The following is a 24898-nucleotide window of genomic DNA, read 5'->3' on the forward strand; positions in this document are numbered from 1 at the left end:
TCTGCATGGCAGCCAATAGCACTTGCCTCAAGAACTATTAGGCTAGCCCGAAAAGTGATGTTCAAATACATCTTATCAAACTGGGAGGCTTGTCAATGTCACTCCTGTCCATATCTACCTTACTGAGTCATGTTTATCTACTCACTCTGGTCTTCAGCCAATGCAGCTATTTACCCACCTTGTATTAGACAACGTAGGTAACGGTAAACTTTGTGTCTGTTCTAATGATCTGTGTTGACTAGCTTCTGCAAGAAAAGAAAACCATTATTTTAGAAATTCAGGTCTTTGAATTAGACTACATTTTTAATATTCTGTGTTTTTGAAATAGAATTGACTAAGATAGTGTTAAAGTATGAAGATTACAGTTCTGGGGTGATACAGAAGATCCAAAAACATACTAGACGCATATCTAGGATTCTTCAACTAGTTTGAACGTCAGAAAATAAACAAGGTCAAGACTCCGATTAAATGATTTAGTTTTAACAAACCTAAAATTATTTATATATACCTTATCTAGCATCTATCTATATATATCTATCTATAGATAGATATATAAAATTTAATTTAAGAACTTCTCATTCAGAGACACTCTCCAAGGCAAAGTAGAATAAAAATACAGAGAAAATCAAATTAATTTACAACAAAAAACAATTCAACAGATAAAACTTTAAAACAAATGGAAACAAACCCATTAGTCATGACAACTCTGTCAATACCTAAAAACTAAAGTAGGTTGGCTACGTAGCTATGCTTTAGTTCATAACATGCATAAAACAGAGGAAGCATACAGGCAGTACTATTATCCGAATAACTTTAGCCCTATATTCCTAGGTAAAGTTATCTGGATAACTTTAGGACAGGCCTTTGTCTGACCAAATTTACCTGGGCTAAGCTTTGCCCAGTCAGTGTCCCTTATCAGGGCTCCTCAGACAAAAATGAATCTGCTCCCCAGGAACACTCCCAAGCAGTGCCTCTTTTTATTCTGGTAAATTTTGTGCGGGAACCACGTTACTCAGTCAAAATTTATAGCTAGGGAGTGGGAAAAAAATATTGAAATCTTGGGTTTTGTCTGGCTAACTCTTTTGACCTCAAAGAAAAAAACAAAAAGGAGGAACAGACGAAGGCAGTAGGGAAGGCGGAAAAGGTGGCTGCTCTCATGCCAGGAGTTGTCTCTTTGTGATGATGTCATCCTAGCCAGACAGTAATGAAAAACCGAAAATTGAGGTCACGGGATAACTAAAGTTTTCCAAATCTCTAGTCCTTGCATCATTTCAACTTACACTTTGCATTTATACACAGAAACAGTGTTCATTGGATGAACAGCAAATACTCATTCTGAAAGTAATTGTCTTGAAACTAATACATATTCTGAAAATATAATCAAAAGAAATTGTTGACTGCATTTGTACTTAGCATGTCCAAATGATGTGCTCAAAAACAGCCAGCACAACATGGTTCAAGACCTTGTCATTCATCAAAGTTAAACTATAAAAAAAGAATAAGGAAGAGAAATATATGATGGACATAGAGAATGAAGAGAATGTTTTACCTCTGCAAGCTTCCAGCTGACTAGTTAGGACCTTTCTAATTTCATTTACCCACGTGGCTTTGATTTCAGCAGTTGGTGCCTAATGAAAGAGAAAGCCATCAGCAGGAACAAACCTTTACGAAAGAGCCTGTATATCACATAATATAAAGAGAGGGCCTCCTATCTACAGTACAGTGTAAACGCTCAAGGAGTTCAGATGGATGCTCACATGGCGGGAGAGACAATAAGCTACTTCCTCTACATTTTATTCCACATGGTATAAGCTCAAGAATCAGCCCTATCAGCTGTTCTTTATGCGTTTTTAGACCCTCTCTCTGTATATTTATGGCGACCTAGGGGGTTCGTAGGGAGAGGGAGAATGAAAAATACAGGAAAGCGCAGCTAGGAATAAATGACATCACGATATGATAAATACATAACACAGTTAAGAAGTAAACCGAAATAAAAGTATCTCAATAACTTTCCTGGACTAATCCACCACTACCCAAAAATTTGATTTTATTAATGTTATTGTAACCGTTTTTAATTGGCACTTGTTAGAATGTACGATAAACTACCTATACATACCTTATTCTGTGCCTATTTGTAAACAGTTGCGATGGTACATGACTTAGCGACGGTATAGAAAAGTTTGTAATAAATAAATAAATTTAAAATTTGCGCTGATGGTCAATTTTTTTTTATCCCTAGTTCAGAGCCAGGTGAATTCCCAGAACTACACTTTTAAAAAAATGTTATGTTGAGATCAAAACCTGTTTTATAGCTAATCATCTTTTACTAAATGAAAACAAAACTACAGTTTTCTGGTTAGGCTGAGTTAATTGTTTTCAGGACAATATTTCTGTCTTGGACCTTCCAACTTTTCAATTCTCTCATGAAGTTTGTAATCTTGAACTTGTAATGGACACCAAACTATCCTTAAAAAGTCATACTAGCAATGTAAATAGGGCTGCATTCTATAAACTTCATTTAGCTCACCCATTATGAAATTGTCTCCTACGGATTTTTGCCTTGTAGAACAAGTATTAGTATTGAGTTTGATTAATTACTGTAACTTTATGTTCAAGAGTACCAAAATATTCAATGGATGCATTGCAATTAGTACAAAATGCTGCAGTACAAAAATATTTTGTTTATCTTTGGGGGAGAACAAAATCTGGAATAATGGATCTATTTTGGTTTCTATTATGCAGAGATCTCAATTCAAACTCCTTTCCTTACTCCACAAAGCAATACATGATGAATATAATTGTTTATCTGGTAGAGTGTTAGGGCATCTCTTTACTGGTTCCTTGCAATCTCAGTTGCAGGTTAATGTGTACCTGATCTAGCTGGAAATTTCATTTGCATTCTATTCAAATCAAAAGTTTGTAGGCCCTTTTCACTGGAATAAATTGCCTATAGAACTGTGAACAGAAACAGAATATTTGAGATTTTGAAAGAAATTAAAAGCTTATCTATTTATCCACGCTTACTGTCTCAGGAGAATGTGTGGCCCCCCCCCCCCTGTGAAAAACATGTGGCGGAAAATAAGAACGGTCCCCCACCGTGCTCCTCCCCGGCTACCTGTGTAAACTGCCAGCCGGTGGCGAGGGTGTGTGCTAGGGTTTGTTCCGCCGGCTGCCATGTCGCAAAACTTCAACGTTGAAAGTGGTGCGTCAGGATTCCTGACCTAGTAAGGGCAAATGTCCGCTGAGGATATGGCGCCGACGGGCTCTTGCCCTTACTATGTCACATGGTGTACCGACGTCATTGTCTCCGTATAGCATAGTAAGGGCAAGGTCAGCCGGCGCCATTTTGGTTGCTGGCATCTGACGGCCCTACTGAATGCGATGTGTCCCGGACCGTTCCTGTGGTGCCGGCGGAGAAGCACCATCTTGTTTCAGGTGTAGTGTGTGATCTGAGTGCAGTGCGTGGGTGGGTGGAAGAGGGTACTTTAATTTAAATTCGGAGGGTGTGTGAAATGCGTGGCTTCCCAATGCAGCAGCCAGGAATTTGTGTTTTGGGAGGGTGGGTGAAGTAAGTGACATTGGCAGGCGTGTGGGTGGGGGTGTGTGGTGTGATGAGTGTGGATTTCTGTGTGTTATGAGGGAGTGTGAATGAAAGACAATAGCCCTGTGTGGGGGTGGGGGGGTGGTGTGTGAGTGTGTGTGAAAGGTGTAAGAGGTTGCGCTTGCGCTGACGGCCACCAGATGTCGCTGTTTTGTGTAAGCAATTTTTAAACTTGTATTACCTGTCACAGGTGTGATCTATATGTAATGTAAGTGTATAAGATCCTTCCCGTATGGGAAGTGAATGTTGTGTGCAAATTTGAACGCATTCGGTTAAGCGGTTGGCGAGATTAGCGACGACGTACAAACTATTTAACATTTTTATTTATATAGATTAGTTGTTATCCACACTAAACGATTCTTGGATTTGCAAACCATAAGATATTTTGAGACCACCGATTAAGCAGGCAGACTAATTGTGCAGTAGCCTATCAGAGGGATGTGCTAAACAGAAACAGGCAAGAAATCCTCTGACCCAGTTCCAATCCGGGTTTCATAAATGAATATTCAACTCAAATTTTTTTGGATGATCAGAGCTAGAGTCAATCCCACTTTGAATTGAACTGATTTATTTTTTGAGGGAAAAATCTATATTTACTAAGATGAGTTCAGATTTATCTCAATATTCACACCATTCAAATTATTTGAAGTTTGGAAGATGACATCAATCTATGAACATAAATGTGACTGGGCAGATAAGGTGAACTGGGTCAAAAATCCCCCTCCCCAAAATAAAATTGAACTAGGCTTATCCAAATGAAGGGGTAAATGGCTCAGATTTATTTATTGAAACTTGGGAAATGTTAATGATGCATTAAATGGATTATAAATGCATTATTGACATTCCCAAGTTTCAATAAAATATATACTTAATCACTGGACAATTCACAGAGTACTTTATGAATTTTTGACCATCTTCCTCCTTTGTTTGGTTTGGACACCCACTTCTTGTGTATGCTGGCTGATGCATCTGGTTGAGCTCTGGTCATCCAAACCCCTATTTACCACGTCGTTTGGATTTACTCTCACCTGGCTCCCCCATTCCCAGTTCTGCATTCTGTTTCAGTCACATATGCAGCTATTACATTCTGCAAGTCAGTATTCAAGGCATGTCCAAGTGCAATGGAAGGGTTATGGCTTATGCTGATTACCCACCACGTGTTCATTTCCAGGCATGCATAGACTTTGCAAGTGTTACAATGGCTTTTAAAAAAAGACACCAAGGGGGTGGGGAGAAGCAGGAGAGTTCAATCAAAGATTTACTTGGTTGGCTGGTGTGCTCCCTTCCCTTTAAGAGAAAGGGACAGTGACATAATATGCAAAATCACGGCAAAATACCAGCTTCTCTTCGATAGAGGCTTCATGCAACAATTAAATACAACTACATTTCTTAAAATCATATTTAAATGAAGCTGCATTACCTGTATGATATAAACTTCTTCCCTTGCATTATACCAGATTTCAAATTTCTTACTGTCGCCCTTCACATTCTCAGTAATTCCAACAGCCGTCATCTGCCAAACACAATGAACTAAAGCTGACATCTGATTCCAGTGCAGTTTCAGAAAGATTCACTCCAGTAAAAAAATTGTATCCATTGAATACGGAATTGGTAGAGATTTTTAAAACTTTTTGGCCCATGGTTTTCTCCTCCCTCCTGTTCTTCCAGCTCAATCAGACTCAGTGCTGGCTGGCATCCTGGGGCCATAAGCCTTCATTTGCAACTACTCAAGGATTTCCCCCCCTATTTTAATAGACCCCCCCCCTCCCCTCCGCTGTTCCTAGCCCGTTCATTGCAGTAATGGGCCCGAGACCAGAAACTTTGCACCAGGTCTCCTTCTGAAACCCTGTCTCATAGCCACAACAATGACCATGATTCCCCTCACCCCTCTGTTGCTGTGAATGCGGCCTCCACAGCACCCTCCCCAGACACAGCTGACCCAGGATGTGGAAGGCGCAATCTGGGAATTGGCCAGGGGAACGCCCTTCGCATGGCAATGCATAGCGCTGCTATATAATCCATTGGGCCAAATCCTAAACTTAAATTTCTAACGTGGTTTTTCAATTCTAAATGCTAAAATTAAAAAGAAACCCGGGCTGCTACCGTTGCTGCCTGCCTCTGAAATTCCAGAAGAAGAAGTGCCAGAAGCACAAGCTGCTAATTTTAATTTGTAGTGCTACATACTGTCCTAGCCTTATCTAAAACTAGGATTAAGAATGTACTCTCTTATCCCCTTCGCCTTAAAAGTTAATCAGACAAAAAAGTCCTCTGCTGAGAGCGGCATGACAACAGTAAACTCTAGTGCACGAAAGGGCTTCATGGTTGCATTTGGGCGTCTTACTGGTTTATCGTACTTTTAGTGAATGTTTATAACTGTAGGACGGGGCCTTTTCATAGCCTTCGCCGTTCTCTTCTCGTTTCTTGCAGAACAGAACCGCCTTCTCGTGAAGGAAGAGGTGCCTCTGCATGGGCTTGAACCGGGCCAGGTCCTTCACTTTGGAGTGGCCCTTCTTATGCTCGGTCCACACGCTGAAGGAGCCTTGCATCAGAAGCTTCCCAAGTTCAGTGAGATTGCCCTAAAATAAACAAGAGTCGCTCAGTTTTTTGTGTTTTCATTCATTCTAAACCTGGGCTTAAATTAGATGCAACAAGCACATAATATGCCCCTGGTGCTCATAGGCTCTCAGTCCCTATTGCAGCTATCATTTGTAAAAAAAAGCAATGAAACAAACACTAGTTGACATGTCACCACGAGAAGTCAGTATTTTTGTTCTCCTGGGTTTTTGATTGTGATCATAAGAACTTTATAATTACTAATAAGTACTGTATAATATTTCTGTTTCCGTTTTAAGCTTTGCTTTTGCCAGACCAACAGTCGAGCTGCAGGCCAAATAGAAAATGCTGTGTTATCAGAAAGAACTGGGCTTCAGGACTACAGGAACTATGTTAAGAATCAACAAGGTCATACTGGCAATGTTGTTAGTTGCAGGCCTATTTGTATACAAGGTGAGGATAATTTTACATGCAAAGCGAGAACAAAGATACAGATGGCCATTCAGATTAATTGTTTATGGTAGAAAGCCAAGCATAGAAATTTTGACAATTATGTAACCTAGTTTAGAGGTTGGAAATGCACAATTTTAAATCCTATATAATGTCTTATCAGTAAAATCATTTGAGAGAGTTTTATATTGGTGCTTTGTGTAGCACTCTGCTCTCTCCATAAGGCCTTATTATATTATTTTACAGCATTTAAACAGAAAGCTTTTCTCCACAGCTGTTGGCTCTAAGCACCTATTTCAGTGAACCACATTAGTACACAATTGTGCAATACACACAAGCTTTCTGTGTTGTTGGGTAATGGACATTCTTCATGAACTATGCTACTGCAGACCTTGGATTTACAAGGGGTATATGTGTGTCTCATGGGCACTGTGAAATTTACAGGACAATTTTCAGAGCTATTTATGTGGGTACAAAGAGGTTTATGTAACCCCCTTACCCTTTTCTTTCCCATGATTATAAAATGAATTATGGCCCGGCTCCATTATTAATTAGATTTTTGTTAATACTATTACCTTTTAGGTATATACCAGATTTTGTATTTTTTAATTTTATTTTAATTCCATTTTATTTTAATTTTATCTTTTATTTTTAACTTTGTAAACCGTTTTGACAAAAAACCTTGTTTTGAAAAACGGTTTATAAATACTTTTAAATAAATAAATAAACTAAAGCAGTTTGTCCCTTCCTCAGATACATGCCGACTTTTAGCCACACTTAGAGGAGGTATTCCTGGGAGCATGTTTAACTTGGGGGAGGAAAACACCACACGTAAGTTGCATTTTAAATGAACGTGTCTTAATTTCCATGAAAAAACTACCCACAGAAAAAGCAGGTGCAAATGTTGGCAGATATTTTGTATCTGAAGCGAAAATGCGCACATACTTTCGCTTTAATACCTGCTGCAGATTCTGCAGGTAAAAAAGTACCTGCGGACTTTGCAGCAGTGCAGATGGTTTAAAACTTGCCCCCATGGTGGAGTGGCGTTGGTCGTTCCTAGACAGAAGCCCCAGCTCCACCAATTTGTACAGCAGCTGCATTGTGGATCTTCAGGTAAAGACGCAAAGGTACTCCAACATACAGATCCAATAAATGTGCCAAAGCAAAGGTGCAGCAACATAAAGCAGCATATGAATGGTGGGGAAACGAAATATAATTTAAATTTATAAAATTTATACACCACCTTTCCAAATTACAAGTCTTTCCAAGGCAGTGTACAAGCAATATTAACTCAAAAAAATCCAGGAATAATAATGGTATATTATTGAACAAATCAATAAATAATGCAAATACCTTCCAAGGACAAACCATAAACCACTAAACTCCCAACGTAAAACCCCAAACGAATAAATACATTATAAAATATCCTTAAGAATACCGGGGCAGATTTTCAAAGGGTTACGCGCGTAACCCCAAAATCCTGCTCCTGCACGCGCTGATCCTATTTTGCATAGGCTCGGTGACGTGTGCAAGCCCCAGGACACGCGTATGTCCTGGGGCTTTGGGAAAGGGGCAGGAAGGGGCGGGGCCGGGGGCGTTCCCGAGTCCTCCAGCACAGCGGCCGTGCCAGGGGATGGTGCGCCGGCAGGCGTAAATCCTGAAGTAAAGGTGGGGGGGGGGGGGGGGGAGCGGAAGAAAGTTCCCTCCGAGGCCGCTCCGATTTCGGAGCGGCCTCGGAGGGAACAGGGAAAGCCATCGGGGCTCCCCTAGGGCTTGGTGCGCGCAAGGTGCACAAGTGTGCAGCCCCTTGCGCGCGCCGACCCCAGATTTTATAACATGCGCACGGCTGTGCGCATGTTATAAAATCGGGCGTACAATTTATTTATTTATTTTATTTAAATTCTTTTAATATACCGATGCTCAAGACCATGTCTTATCGTACCGGTTTACATCAAAACCAGGGGAAAAACCAAAATTATAGGCATGAAAGTTACAATGAACAGGGAGAGTAATTCAGGACAAATGAAAGTAGAAGGAATTGGATTACAATTAATTGGATTAAGATTTGTGCGCGCTACCCGGCGCGCACAAATGTAGGCCACACATGCAGGTTATAAAATCTGCCCCACCAAGCACAGAAAAAATGTTGATTGGATTAAAAAAACACCAGTAATTGGGCGAGTCATATTTTTCTGCAGCGGGGATAAAAAAGTGAGGTGTCACAAGATGGTGGGGAAGTGAAGGGAATTTCATAACACAGAGGTCAAGTAAATGTTTTGTCAAGAGAACGGTTAAGCAAAAACCTACAAATGTTCAGCTTCACCTGTTGGGACTTACCTCATACCCAGTGATGGCGATTTGGTGCATGGAATCATTTACAGCTTTAAGGATACCCAATATGGATGTTAATGCTTCCTGCAGGTCTTCAGCACCTTCACAGTTTTTACTGTATTTCAACATTTCCTGTATAATGAAGAGAGAAACTCAAGAGTTATACAAGGCACAGGAAGTGAAAACCATGCCTATGCAAGGATTTCAACTTTGATCTTACTGAAAATGACTTCACCTTTATTGGATCAAGCTCATTTTCAGTAGGATAGGTGCTAGGACACCATTCCACACCCCCAAACCTTCCCCCTACGCCTGCGCCCAATCAGTCAATTTTCATAGAAGTGATGATGATGGATTCATACCTTTGATGCTATAGAGTTTTCAGCCCTTATTGAAAACTGCTAAAAAGGGACCAACAAAGACCCTATATCATTGCACAGCAATACCTACTCATCTCCTAAGAGCAATAGTGCTACTACAAAACAGTTTCAGTCGGCAACACTATATTAATCTAATATTCTATTTTAAGAAGTTAAATTATTTTCAAAATAGAAAGTGAACTGGGCAAATAGAGAGGAAGGACATGGACTTAGGTCTGGGAAAGCTATGTGTTGAAATGTACCGCTGTTGCTATTTATATATAAAATATTTAGTCTACAAATAGGAAAATGTAATAAAAAATATTATGGGAAAAACCTGGAAGGGTCCCATTCATGAAGCAGCAGTTCTGCAAAAAAAAGTATTTGATGTGAAGTGGGTGCAGCTGGCAATTACAATTGAGAAAAAAAAATCACTAGGATTTATGATATTCTATTTCATTTCTAAGGAGAAATTAATCTGCAGGTTTCCGCCTTCTCTTGCTTAGCCATGGGAACCCAATTAAAGTTGGGGTATTGTCATTATCACCCTTAGCAGAACTGTGAATGGACCCAAATACTGTATCACATGGATCATGATACACAAGCAGAACCCATGTGTATGACACACATGTGGGGGGGATGGGGGAAGCTACTCCCCAATACATGACGTATTAGGGAGTAGCTTCCCCCCTACCCCCCCCCCACAACAGTGAAATCACATAAAGGACCAAATGGTCCATCCAGTCTGCCCAGCAAGCTTCTTATGGTACCCCCCATGTTTCTCTTTCACTGGGTGATGAGCCTTCTTGAAAATTATGCTGCTTGGCAAGCATTACTTATGGACTTGGCAGCTGAAGCCGTCCTGTGCTTTTTCCCTTAGGTCTGCGTATCAGTACCCCAGACCGCAAAAGTCAGGGCACATGTTGGTTGTTGTCTGAATCCAATTCCTTCCCCCACCCCCTGCTTGCAAAGCAGAGAGCGACATTTCAGTTGCATGAAAGGTATCAGTGCTTGTTAGTTAAGGGTGGTAATCCCATGCCTTCTGTTAAGGGTAGTAACTGCTGCTCTGTGCAGGTTACCCCCATTCTTATCAGTTTCCCCAGACCATAAAAATCGGAGCCCTCGTTGGTTATCATCTGAATCCATTTCCCCTTTTCCAAGCAGACAGCAATGTTGTAGTTGCATCAAAGCATCAAGGCTTACTGATTAAGGCTAGTAATCCCCATGCCTTCTTTTAAGGGTAGTACTTGCCGCACCAGCAAGCTATCCTCATGCAACCTTTTTCTTTATTCCCATCCTCTAGCCTTTAGGGATCCCCAGTTTTTATCCCATGCCCCTTTGAATTCTTTGACTGTAATTGTCTTCACCACCTCCTCCAGAAGGGCATTCCAGGCATTCACCACCCTCTCCATGGTTTGGATAAGTTCTTGGAGGAGAAGTCCATTAACTGCTATTAATCAAGTTTACTTAGGGAATAGCCACTGCTATTAATTGCATCAGTAGCATGGGATCTTCTTAGTGTTTGGGTGATTGCCAGGTTCTTGTGGCCTGGTTTGGCCTCTTTTGGCAACAGGATGCTGGGCTTGATGGATCCTTGGTCTGACCCAGCATGGGAAAAAAAGGAAAAAGAAATATTTCCTGATGTTGGCTATGAATCATCTCCCCTGGAGTTTCATTTCATGACCACCAGTTCTATTAAATGCTTTGCAACAGAAAAGGTTTGAAGTTCATGCATTATTAAAACCTTTCAGGGTACTTGCCAGGTTCTTATGACCTGGATTGGCCACTGTTGGAAACAGGATGCTGGGCTTGATGGACCCTTGGTCTGACCCAGCATGGCATGTTCTTATGTTCTTATCTGAATATCTGTATCATATGTCCCCTGTCCTCTTCTCTTCCAGGATAGACATATTTAGATCCTTCAGCCTCTCCTCATAAGTCTTCCAGTGGAGACCCCACACTATTTTGGTCGCTTCCATCCTGTTTCTACCTTTGTTGAGATACAGGCTCCAGAACTGAACACAGTCCCAGGTGAGGCCTCACTAAGGATCTGTACAAGGGCATCATCACCTCCTTTTTCTTATTGGTTATTCCTCTCTCTATGCAACCCAGCATTCTTCTGGCTTTAGCTATTGTCTTGCACAATACTTTGCCATCTTCAGATCACCAGACACTATTACCCCAAAGATTCCTCTCTCTTGGTCCATGTACATTAATATTTCACTCCCCATCATATACACTTTTGGATTACTGCCCCCAGATGCATGACTGCACTTCTTGGTACTGAATCCCAGCTGCCAAATCTTCAACCACTCATTCCCATGTAGGCCACTACCAGACACATAGTGAATTCACTAATGCATTTAAAGGACATTAATTAGACACATTCCTACTCCCATAGCAACCTAAAACTTAAATAGCAACTGAACAAATTTGAGATGAAGGCAGCAGTCCAGCAGCAAGAGAGGGGCTTCCCAGTTCTTTTGCATAGAGTGTCACATGTATGATTTTTTTACCCGCCGGTGAGAAGTTGTACATGTGCATGCGATGCAAAGAGCTCCTGTCTCTCAGAGAACGAGTCCGATCTCTGGAGGCTAGAGTGGCAGATCTGGAGGAGCTGAGGCAGACAGAGAGGTATATAGATGAGACCTTCAGGGACATAGGAGCCAAGTCCCAACTCCAGTCTGGCATCACTGGTGCTGCCTTGGAGAAGGAAGGTCTCATGATCGGAAAGCATCAACCTGATGCAGCAGGAAAGGATCCTGCAGCGAGGACCTGCTCTCCAGGTGATGCATTGTCCTTTCGCACACAGGATATCTCCCCAAGGCCTACTGCCCAGGAGGGAAGGGTTAGGTCGGCCGTCATAGTTGGTGATTCGATTATTAGGAATGTAGATAGCTGGGTGGCTGGTGGGCGTGAGGATCGCCTGGTAACCTGCCTACCTGGTGCGAAGGTGGCAGACCTCACGCGTCACCTAGATAAGATTTTAGACAGTGCTGGGGAGAAGCCGGCTGTCATGGTACATGTGGGCACCAACAACATAGGAAAATGTGGGAGGGAGGTTCTGGAAGCCAAATTTAGGCTCTTAGGTAGAAAGCTTAAATCCAGAACCTCCAGGGTAGCATTCTCTGAAATGCTCCCTGTTCCACGTGCAGGTCCCCAGAGGCAGGCAGAGCTCCAGAGTCTCAATGCATGGATGAGACGATGGTGCAAGGAAGAGGGATTCAGTTTTGTTAGGAACTAGGGAACTTTTTGGGGAAGGGGGAGTCTCTTCCGAAAGGATGGGCTCCAACTTAACCAGGGTGGAATCAGATTGCTGGCGCTAACTTTTAAAAAGGAGATAGAGCAGCTTTTAAACTAGAACAAAGGAGAAAGCTGACAGTCACTCAGCAGTGCATGGTTCGGAGAGAGGTATCTTCAAAGGATACTAATGATGTATTAGAATTAGGGCATCCCGACAGTGAGGTTCCAATAATAAGAAAAGTAGTCCAAGTGCCTGTAACTAAAACCTCAGCTGAGCTAAAAAATTCTAACATCCCTATCAATTAAAAAGCAGAATGAAAATACAAACAAAAAACAAACTTTGAATTGTTTGTATGCTAATGCCAGAAGTCTAAGTAAGTAAGATGGGAGAATTAGAATGTATAGCAGTGAATGATGACATAAACTTAATTGGCATCTCAGAGACATGGTGGAAGGAGGACAACCAATGGGACAGTGCTATACCGGGGTACAAATTATATCGCAATGACAGAGAGGAGCAGTCGGGAGGAGGTGTGGCGCTTTATGTCCGGGATGGCATAGAGTCCAACAGGATAAACATCCTGCATGAGACTAAATACACAATTGAATCTTTATGGGTAGAAATCCCTTGTGTGTCGGGAAGACTATAGTGATAGGGGTATACTACCGTCCATCTAGTCAAGATGGTGAGACTGATAGTGAAATGCTAAGAGAAATTAGGGAAGCTAACCAAATTGGTAGTGCGGTAATGGGAGACTTCAATTACCCCAATATTGACTGGGTAAATGTATCATCGGTACATGCTAGAGATATAAAATTCCTAGATAGAACAAATGACATTTTTATGGAGCAATTGGTCCAGGAACCGACAAGAGAGGGAGCAATTTTAGATCTAATTCTCAGTGGAGGACAGGATTTGGTGAGAGAGGTAATGGTGGTGGGGCCGCTTGGCAATAGTGATCATAATATGATCAAATTTGAATTAATGACTGGAAGAGGAACAGTAAGCAAAATCCACGGCTCTCATGCTAAACTTTCAAAAAGGAAACTTTGATAAAATGAGAAAAATTGTAAGAAAAAAACTGAAAGGAGCAACTACAAAGGTAAAACGTGTGCAAGAGGCGTGGTCATTGTTGAAAAAATACCATCCTAGAAGCACAGTCCGGATGTATTCCACACATTAAAAAAGGTGGAAAGAACGCAAAACGATTACCGGCATGTTTAAAAGGGGAGGTGAAAGAAGCTATTTTAGCCAAAAGATCTTCATTCAAAAACTGGAAGAAGGATCCAACAGAAGAAAATAGGATAATACATTTAACTTGCCAACGCTTATGCAAGACAGTGATAAGAAAAGCTAAGAGAGCATTTGAAAAGAAGTTGGCCGTAGAGGCAAAAACTCACAGTAAAAACTTTTTAAAATATATCCGAAGCAGAAAGCCTGTGAAGGAGTCAGTTGGACCATTAGATGATCGAGGGGTTGAAGGGGCACTTAGAGAAGATAAGGCCATCGCGGAAAGATTAAATGATTTCTTTGCTTCGGTGTTTACTAAAAAGAGTATGTTGGGGAGATATCCATTCCTGAGAAGGTTTTCATGGGTAATGATTCAGATGGACTGAACCAAATCACGGTGAACCTAGAAGATGTGGTAGACCTGATTGACAAACTGAAGAGTAGTAAATCACCTGGACCAGATGGTATACACTTCAGGGTTCTGAAGGAACTCAAAAATGAAATTTCAGACCTATTAGCAAAAATTTGTAACCTATCATTAAAATCCATCCATTGTACCTGAAGACTGGAGGATAGCTAATGTAACCTCAATATTTAAAAAGGGCTCCATTTGATTTACTTTTTAGCCCTCAGGGCCAGTTTATAATTTTTTAAATCACTATTGTGCCATGGACAGCATTTACTAATTCTATTAGTTTTAGGCCTGATTTGTTTAAATCGGGGCTAAAATGTCTAGTAACTCCTGGTTAGCATCGTTCCATGTTTAACAGCAGAAACTCAATCATGGGGTTGAGAACTATCTAATTTTACAGAAAAAAGTTCTATAAAGTTTTTCTATAATCAATCTTTCCATGCCTTTCAATAATAATGGGCTTTTCAAAGTCAACTATTGCAAACTTCTTTATGTGTGCTATAAAATGAACCATATAATGATCTGACCATAGAACGGGGGAGAGACAGTAACCGAAGAACCATCACGGGCGTAAATTTCGGGGGTTATGCGTGTGACCGGGCCTTGCACACGCTGCACACTATAACAGGCTCGGCCACACACTCATCTCCCGATATGCGCCGAAGCGTCGGCCGGTCTGAAAGGGCCGGGCCGGGATAGTGCCATTAGCCAGCGCGCCAGCAGCTGGCCGGCACACGGAGTCTACTGCTGCTCTGATGGAGCAAGGTAAATAACAAAAACAATTATAATACCTAGGAAGGGGTTAGGGGTCGGGAGGATAGGGTAGGAAGGTTAGGTAGGGGTACAGGGAAGTTCCCTCCCAGTTGCTCCTTAATTGGAGCGGACTGGGAGGGAATTGGGGAAGCCCTACTCGCATCGCTGCGCGTAACTTTTTTAATTAACCGACCTGATTCGATATTTGTATCGAGAATGTCGGTATATAAAAATCCTAAATAAATAAATAAATAAATAATTCCCCCCACGCGCACATATTATAAAATACCCGCATCCATGCACACATTTTAAAATCTAAACCAAGTGTATGTATTTTTTAATTGCTTTAAAAATTTTTGATATGCTGAATTGTATATATATTTTATATGTGCCTTACAAAATGTTTAGAACAGTGGTCCCCAGCCCTGTCCTGGGGGCCCACCAGCCAGTCGGGTTTTCAGGATATCCACAATGAATATGCATGAGAGAGAATTTGCATGTCAGGGCCCCCAGGACAGGGTTGGGGACCACTGGTTTAGAATATAAATCATTTATATTCTTCGTGGGTAGAAACTGGGGAGGAAGGTTATTGCTTAGTAGTAGAGAGGAGACTGATTCGGAGAGGGGGGCAGAGCTGGAGAGCACAGCCCGAGAGAGAAGCAGAGCTCAATTTCCATACGTGGTAGTAGATCAAGGATTAGACAATACAAGAGAAAGATTAGTGAAGCTGGAGAGTACAGGGAGAGAGAAGGGTGAAGCTCCGTTTGCATACTGGTGATGCAAACAACTTTTCTTTTTATTATATAGTTAGATATGAATATTCTGTTACATTGCATCATTCTGCACCCGATTTATGGGGTAACCTCAGAACCCAGCCCTTGAATGCCATTCTACTGGCCTCACCTTCAGTAATAGCTGGTATTTTGTGATTCTTTGTACAGGCTTCAGCAAATAGGAGTCCAGGCTCAACTTGTGGTCCAACTTCCGCTGGCATTCCTGCAGTGAAATTAATGCAACACAAGTGACAGGAGGTCAGCAATGCGCTCTTTCATAGACGTTTGCACTGGGGCTACTTTAACATTTACAGGTTAATTTCAACATTATAAAAGGGGCTATTTTCAGCCTCCCCTTATAGCTCACAGGTCCGCAGGTACAGATTTGCAAGATCATTTTTAAGAAAATTCTCACAGACTTCCCATCTACACTACAGCAGATGCGAATTATGGATGGCAATTTCAAAATTAATTTACCATATAATTTCCTTGCTCTAACCCCCTGATCTTTTGCTCCACTTGTGAAAGAAGAATGTGCACAGTGAAACAGCACAAGTACTCATAGATACACTGAAGTCCGGGGCAGGAGGGTATTTCCAAAAGGTTTTACACAGTTAAACCTGAGTTTCCCCACATAAAAACTTTTGAAAATTGTCCTCAGTATAATAAACAAGAAACGTAAATACCTGAAAGAACACAGCGTCTGAGTACTGCCTCCATAAGCTTTCGGACCTTGGCTTATTTTGACAGTATTTTTCATAAATTTGAAAATCTTCCATCTAAATTTAGACAAGAACCAGTCAACACTTCAAGTAACCACATTACGGCTTTCTGAAGAATATACAATTTTTTTTTTTTGTAAGTTTTATGAACAATTAAAAGCATGTGTTTAAAAAGCTTCTAGAAATGCCTAAGACGTGAGCATAAACTCCTGGTGTGCAATGTGATTTAGTATTTATATAGCACCGTGTACAGCATACTACTGTGCATTAAAACGTGTAGGCCTCAAATCTATAAAAGAGATACGCTAAGAAGAATGATGCATGCGAACTAATGACAAGAATCTAACATCTCCTGAACTGATCAGACTACCTTCTTTCTGGATTCTGGGGGAGCAGCCAAGATGGTGGCATGAGAGTAGCGGGGCTTTCATCTGCTGTTTCTTTCTCTTCCTAGTTTCCTCAAATGTATTTTCTTTTTTTCTTTCTTATTTGTTGGCGACTATGCCTCCCAAAAGGAAGGGAAGATTGAGTGTGTTTCAGCTGAGACTCTGGTTCATTCTCTTGCACCGCAAGAGATAGAAGGGCATCTTAGTGGCATGGCTGGGTTGGTGGAGGACGTTTCCTCTGTGGTCAGTCCCTAAGGAGGAGCGTCAAAGCTCCAAAGGCGTTTTAGTTTATTGAGCCCTCTGGATCAGCGGCTTACACCGGGGAGAGATTTGAGGGTTGTCTGACAAGAGATTTGCCCCCCAGGTGATGATGCGGTTGATGCATGTCCTGTGAGGGAAGTTGGCTCTACCTCTGTTTGTGGAATCTTTGAAGAGCAGTGGAGATGAGAAAGCTTGGTTGGCTACACGTTTGGATAAACAGCTGGAAGCTGCTGGGGGTGAAGAAATGAGGAATTCTATCATTGTTTATGAAGGGTCCCCGCCACAGTCCAAGGAGAAATTGCCCCCCTGCCATTGATAGATCTTTATCCCCACTGTCAAAGGTACAATGGTAACTCTTGACTATTTGAATGGCACTTGTGATGCTGGATACTTCTTTGAATGTTTGTGCTTCTGATACATGTTCCCTCAGAGAATGTGAAGACCTTGGCTGCCAAATCAACAGACAAGTGGTAAAGAATATACTAGGAGAATTGAATCACTGGAAAAAGGTTTTGAACATCAAGAAGGTTAACGCTGGTGTTATGCAGGATACAAATAATCTCTACAGGAAGATGGAGCAACTGGAGAATCGAGCAAGGTTCCTTAATCTCTGCCTGTTGAACTTTCCTCCAGATGTTGTGCCCAGGGAAATTTTGAAGAAATACATGGTGGAGATATTAAGAACATAAGAAATTGCCATGCTGGGTCAGACCAAGGGTCCATCAAGCCCAGCATCCTGTTTACAACAGAGGCCAAACCAGGCCACAAGAACCTGGCAATTATCCAAACACTAAGAAGATCCCATGCTACTGATGCAATTAATAGTAGTGGCTATTCCCTAAGTAAACTTGATTAATAGCCATTAATGGACTTCTCCTCCAAGAACTTATCCAAACCTTTTTTGAACCCAGCTACACTAACTGCACTAACCACATTCTCTGGCAACAATTTCAGAGCTCTATTGTGCGTTGAGTGAAAAAGAGTTTTCTCAGATTAGTCTTAAATGTGCTACTTGCTAACTTCATGGAATGCCCCCTAGTCCTTCTATTATTCGAAAGTGTAAATAACCGAGTCACATTTACTCGTTCAAGACCTCTCATGATCTTAAAGACCTCTATCATATCCCCCCTCAGCCATCTCTTCTCCAAGCTAAACAGCCCTAACCTCTTCAGCCTTTCCTCATAGGGGAGCTGTTCCATCCCTTTTGCATGGTCCGCCCCGAGTTTATGCCTCCACTGAATAGAATTTTTTATCTCCCTACTGGGAAGAGAGTCCAGCAACAGGCAATGGCCCAAGATGTGGCCCAGAATGTAATGGATGATTATGATCTAACAGTATGGTTAGAACAGTCCACCGAAGAGGTAATTACTAGGGCCACGCTTGTAGTCTCTCTTGTTTTCCAACAAGACCTTAGCATGGTTATGTACCTGTAATCTTGCAAGCTTCATAAGTTGTTTCTGGGTCTCAGAATATGGATTTATCCCGATGTAACTAAAAATACTAAGGAAAGAAGTAAACTATTCCTGGTAATGTGCAAGGAAGTGAGGGTCCTCGAGGCACTGTTTTTATTGTCCCGTTATCTGTGTAAATGTTTAATTTTGTTTGCAGGTGTGAGATATAATTATTCTTTGAACCTGAACAATTAAGAATTTTTCTTGGTGCTATAAGTTTATCCAGCTCTACTCCTGTATCCAGTTAGAAAGTCAAGATTTTCCACTATCCTGACGTTTAGGTTCTTTTGCTTCTAATTTATCTCTCTCTTATGTGCGGCACCTCCTGCCTTGTGATAGGTGGACTACTGGATCTTCCAGTTAGTTTGTAATTGCTTGTGATAAATGATAATTGCTAAGTTTTATTTATATGAGGGGTGGACCCATTTCTTGGTATTTCGTTTTTGTATTCACCTTGGGGAAAATAAAAAAATTAAAATGTTAACCCCCCCCCACCCAAAAAAAACAAACAAACGAACATCTTTCCAACAAGAATGTCGCCAGATATTTCATCATTTTCATTGCTCAGGAGATGTTCAGAATTCAGATTTGGGGAGGTTAATTTTCAACAGCCTGCCTGTATCTGAAGTCTATGGATTTGCGCTTAAGTCCACTGAAAATTCCTAGGTTGTGCAGCTACGTGTAGCAAGTTCTAACTGCTTCCTAGCACTTTTTGTATGTATGTATGTATGTATGTATATATATTTATGCACGTTCTTCTAATAATCAAAACTATGTATAAATGCTTTCTCTGCCCCCAACTTCATTCCACGGAATGCCCACAGTAAGTGCAGAGAAAAATATGTATGAAATGGCGTTCTGCATATACTTTTCCGCACTGCACCCACCAAACGCGATTTATGTACGGAAATCTTTTTGAAAATTACCCACTAAAGGTACAATTTCTTTTAACTGATCTAACACATTACACAGCTCATGGTGGGAGATGGGTTCATTTAAATGTTACATTTCCTACAAATTAGGACGTTATCGTGCAGCAATGCTTGGCGCAGTGAACCTGCAGTAAACAGGTTTTCCTATATACTTACCCGTACCAGAAAACACCTTCCTACAAGTTCTGGATATTCTTTGTAATTTTCTAGCTCTCTCAAGAATATTCTAAGAAGAGAGGAAGGCAATTAATTCTCATTATAACAAGCACAAGAGTGAATGTAACTAAATTCTCAAGGTCATTTATACTATTTTTTAAATCAAGATTCCTAAAGGGAAAGCAAGATTATAGATTGTACTTTGCATTCAAAAATGTGTTCCCTGTTGGTGAAAATGACAGAGACCACTGGCACTTGAAAGACAGACATACACCCCCCCCCCCCCCCCCGTTTCCTGCAGCAGATTTTTCACACGGCATTAAGAAATTCTATGCCAGATTTTGCACACTTCTGCAGCAATTGTGGCAAATTTACATACTTTTGCATCAAGTTTTCCATCTCTCAAGGTACAAAAGAAGAAAATCAATTTTTTTTTAATGAAACTATATATAAATACAAAATTCAACTATCAAGTAAAGACAGACAGCAAATGTTGCTTACCTGATGTAACAGGTGTTCTCACAGGACAGCAGGATGTTAGTCCTCACAAATGGGTGACATCGAGGATGGAGCCCACCACGGAAAACTTCTGTCAAAGTTTAACAGAACTTTGACTGGCCCCTACTGGGCATGCCCAGCAAGGCACTGACCCTGCAGCCAGCAGGGGTCTCCCTTCAGTCTGATTTTCAAAGCTACAGGCAGTGCCTAAAAAAGTAAAAACTAAAACGAACCCAACACCGCGGGGTGGCGGGCGGGTTTCGTGAGGACTAACATCCTGCTGTCCTGTGAGAACACCTGTTACATCAGGTAAGCAACATTTGCTTTCTCACAGGACAAGCAGGATGGTTGTCCTCACAAATGGGTGAGTACCGAGCTGAGGATGTCCCGACTTGCACCAAATGCACCCAACGACGTGCAAGAGGCACAACAACTGGGGTGGAATTTGGTAAGGGCATCCGCACCCTACCGGGAAGGTGGAAGGGTGTTGGTACATCAGGTTGGAAAAAGGTTACGCAAGACAGATTGGCCGAAGATGGAGTCCTGTCTTCCAGCTTTGTCCAAACAATAGTGGGCTGCAAAAGTATGGAGAGAACTCCAGGTTGCAGCTTTGCAGATGTCAGGAAGCGGCACCAATCGAAGGTGTGCCACCGAAGTCGCCATGGCCCTCACAGAGTGTGCTTTTACACGGTCTTGAAAAGGAATGCCAGCTTGCTCATAGCAAAAAGAAATGCAGTCCGCCAACCAGGAGGATAGAGCCTGCTTACCCACAGGTTGTCCTAACTTGTTAGGATGGAAAGAGACGAATAATTGAGTGCTCTTTCTGTGAGAAACTGTATGGTCTAGATAGAATGCTAGAGCCCGTTTACAGTCTAGGGTATGCAGAGTCTGTTCTCCGGAGTTGGAGTGGGGCCTGGGAAAAAAGATAGGTAGTATGATGGATTGATTGATGTGAAACTCCGATACTACCTTAGGTAAAAATTTAGGGTGAGTGCGGAGTACCGCCCGGTCCTGCAGGAGTTTAGTGTAAGGCGGATAGGTGACTAAGGCCTGTAACTCACTAACCCTGCGAGCTGAAGTAATAGCTAAAAGGAATAATACCTTCCATGTGAGATACTTTAATTCACAGGAGTGTAGAGGTTCGAAAGGTGGTTTCATTAGCCGACCAAGAACCAGATTAAGGTCCCAAGATGGGGCCGGAGGACGTAAGGGTGGCTTCAGATGGAGCAAGCCTTTAAGAAAGCGTGTTACCAGGGGTTGTACTGAAATAGGGACCCCCTGTATGCCTTTATGGAAAGCGGCTACTGCACTGACATGCATCCTAATGGAAGAGGTTTTAAGACCCGATTCCGATAGATGCCATAAATAGTCCAAGAACTTAGAGATTGGACAGGAAAGGGGATCAAGGGACTGGGAAGTGCACCAAGATGTGTACCTTTTCCATTTATACGAATAGGATCTTCTGGTGGAGGGCTTTCGTGAAGCTATCAGGACACGAGAAACCGAATCCGAAAGGTTAAAAGGCTGAAGGACTAACCTTTCAACATCCATGCCGTCAGGGACAAGGCTTGGAGGTTGGGATGGAGGAGGCATCCGTCGTTCTGAGTGAGCAGATGCGGATCCGTTCCCAGAGGGATGTGCCTGCGGATGGAGAGATCCTGAAGAATGGGAAACCACACCTGGCGTGGCCAGTGGGGTGCTATCAGGATCATGGTTCCTCCGTCCTGGCGAAGCTTCACGAGAGTCCTTGACAGAAGAGGAAGTGGAGGGAATGCATAGAGCAGACCTGATGTCCACTTGAGGGAGAAGGCATCCCTCGGCCGAGAGTGGTGGCTCCGAATGAGAGAGCAGTAATTGTCTACTTTGTGGTTCTGAGGGGACGCAAAGAGATCTATGTGGGGAGAACCCCACTTGTGAAATAGAGAGGTCGCTACCAGAGGATCGAGTGACCACTCGTGTGGTTGGAAGACCCGGCTCAGCTGATCTGCCAATACATTGTCTACTCCCGGCAGGTAAGTGGCCCTGAGGTACATGGAGTGGGAGAGGGCTTCTGCCCAAATCTGCGCAGCTTCCTGACACAGAAGGAAAGAGCCTGTGCCTCCCTGCTTGTTTATGTACCACATGGCCACTTGGTTGTCTGTCTGGATTAAGATTATCTGATTCGAAAGACGATCTTTGAACGTTCTGAGCGCGTAACGGATTGCTCGAAGTTCCAAAAAATTTATCTGGTGTTCGGCTTCCTCTGGTGACCATAACCCTTGGGTTTGGAAATCGTCCACATGAGCCCCCCAACCGATGTGGGAAGCGTCGGTGGTCAGGATTACTTGTGGATCTGGTAGGAGAAAAGGTAAGCCCTGAAGGAGATTGATTTGAGTCATCCACTAGGTTAAAGACAGGCGAAGCGCTTGTGTAACTGCGACTATGGAGGACAGGCGCTGAGAAGCTTGAATCCATTGGTGTCGCAGAGTCCATTGTGTTACTCTCATGGCTAGTCGGGTCATGGGAGTGACTTGAACTGAGGATGCCATGTGTCCTAGGAGAATGAGGAATTGGCGAGCCGTGGCCGTGTCCTGAGACTGGAGCTGGCGAGCTAGGGACATGAGAGTTTGGACCCGCTGCAGCGGAAGGTAAGCCTTTGCCTGTAAGGTGTCCAAGTCTGCCCCAATGAAAGATAAGGTTTGAGATGGGACTAAGCAAGATTTCTCGTAATTGACAAGAAACCCTAAGGAAAGGAGTGTGTGAATTGTCAATTTTAGGGAGGATTGAGCAATCTGAGGGGTAGAGGCCCTGATTAGCCAATCGTCCAGATAGGGGTAGACGTGGACACCTTCCTTTCTGAGGAATGCTGCTACCACTACGAGACATTTGGTAAAGACTCGTGGAGCAGATGCCAGACCGAAAGGTAGTACCCGGTACTGATAATGGTCGCGGCCTACCAGAAAACGCAGATACTTGCGATGAGATGGTGTTATGGCAATGTGGGTATAAGCGTCCTTGAGGTCGAGAGAGCACAGCCAATTCCCCTTTTGCAGCAGAGGGAGCAGCGCGCCCAGGGTTACCATCTTGAACTTTTCTTTTTGAAGGTACTTGTTGAGGGCCCGAAGGTCCAGAATGGGACGTAGCCCCCCTGATTTCTTTGGTATTAGGAAGTATCTGGAATAGAATCCTGTCCCTTGTTGACAGGGAGGGACGGGTTCTATAGCATTTGATTGTAGAAGAAGGGATACTTCTTGTTGTAATTGAGCCAACTGGCTGGTTAGACTCCATGCCTGAAGGGGCGGGGAGTCTGGCGGGAGAGCCATGAAGTTGAGGTGGTAACCCTGTGCGATAATTGCTAACACCCAGTGATCTGAGGTGATCTGTTTCCAACGGTGTAAGAAGTGGAACAGTCGACCCCCCACAGGGATGTATGGAAGAGGGATCTGGCATGTGCTCAGTAGAGGGAAGTCAAAGGCCCGCCGCAGGCCCAGGAGGTGGGGCTACAGTAGGTCTTTGCTTTCTTGGCTGGCGAGGCTGAGGCCTGTTGGAGGACCGTGCAGGACGAGGCCTAGCTGATGGAGGATAATAGCGACGTGGCCGAAAGAACGACTTCTTAGAGTCCTTCTTTGGTGGTTGCTTGGAGGACACGTCAGGTGGGACAGACGAGAGTTGTTTCAACGTCTCATGGTGATCTTTTAACTCTGCCACAATCTGTTGAATTTGTTCTCCAAACAAATTGTCGCCTAAGCAGGGTAGATCAGCAAGACGATCCTGGACCTCTGGGCGAAGGTTAGACGCCTTTAACCAAGCCCAACGTCTGGCTGAGATGGCTGTGGCTGAAACTTTTGTGGAAGCATCGAATATGTCGTAGGCAGTTCTAATCTCGTGCTTCCCTGCCTCAAATCCTTTATGAAGAAGGGCTTGAAGCTGTGGTTGGTACTGATCCGGCAACGTGTCAGCATAGTCTTGCATCTGCTTAAGGATGGCTCTGTTGTATTGAGTCATGTAAAGTTGATATGAAGCTATGCGTGAAATCAACATAGCTCCATGATATACTTTTCGTCCCACACTATCCAGGAATTTATTGTCCTTGGTAGGTGGAGTGGAAGAGTGTGGCTTAAGACGTTTGGCCTTCTTCTGCGCAGACTCAACCACAACAGAACGATGATCCAGTTGAGGCTTTTGAAAACCTGGTGCTGACTGGACAAGATATGTGGAGTCAGCTTTTTTGTTAACTGGTGAAATAGATGAAGGAGATTCCCAGTTTTTCTTTAGCAGATCCAAAAACACCTGGTGAATAGGGATGGAAGCGATGATTTTTGGAGCATCCAGAAATTGGAGTAGTTCCATCATCTGGTGTCTGTCATCGGCTTCAGATTGTAACTGAAAAGGTACAACTTCTGACATCTCTTTTACAAAATTAATGAAAGAGAGATCCTCAGGAGGAGATCTTTTTCTACTCTCTGTAGGAGATGGTGGTAAAGGCAAATCTGTGTCAGAAGATGTATCATCATCATCACCCCAGGTATCGTAGGGATCATGTGGGACTTGAAGCCCTGAAGGACCTGGTTGAGGCTCTGAAGGCATCGATGGAAATCTAGATGGAATCGGTGCTGCAGGTGGAACTAGGAATGGCATCGAGGGCTTCGGCGCTGCCGATGGAATCGGTGCCGGACGCGGAATCGATGGAGCCGAAGGATAAATCGGTGGGGATATACCAGAAGGTACCGATGGAACCACCCCGGAAGGGGGAATTCGGAACGGTGTTTCTCCTGCAGATGAGAATCCAGTCGGAGACGGTGTTGTC

The 24898-nt window shown here is 42.8% G+C and overlaps 1 protein-coding gene across 13 annotated transcripts in view; it reads right to left on the reverse strand.

Annotated features, from left to right (window-relative positions):
- The window catches only part of MCF2L (MCF.2 cell line derived transforming sequence like), a 322158-nt gene that overhangs the window by 22031 nt on the left and 275229 nt on the right, over positions 1 to 24898 (reverse strand). For all 13 annotated transcript variants that reach the window (XM_029604679.1, XM_029604671.1, XM_029604675.1 and 10 more), the window contains 8 exons: positions 19615 to 19684; positions 16393 to 16485; positions 15837 to 15929; positions 8942 to 9067; positions 5956 to 6177; positions 5022 to 5114; positions 1550 to 1628; positions 179 to 245 (listed from right to left, as the gene is read on the reverse strand). In XM_029604679.1, coding sequence (XP_029460539.1) covers positions 179 to 245; positions 1550 to 1628; positions 5022 to 5114; positions 5956 to 6177; positions 8942 to 9067; positions 15837 to 15929; positions 16393 to 16485; positions 19615 to 19684 — 843 coding nt within the window. The remainder of the gene's footprint in view (positions 1 to 178; positions 246 to 1549; positions 1629 to 5021; positions 5115 to 5955; positions 6178 to 8941; positions 9068 to 15836; positions 15930 to 16392; positions 16486 to 19614; positions 19685 to 24898) is intronic.

This window comes from Rhinatrema bivittatum, chromosome 5 (assembly GCF_901001135.1).
Source record: "Rhinatrema bivittatum chromosome 5, aRhiBiv1.1, whole genome shotgun sequence".
NCBI lineage: Eukaryota > Metazoa > Chordata > Amphibia > Gymnophiona > Rhinatrematidae > Rhinatrema > Rhinatrema bivittatum.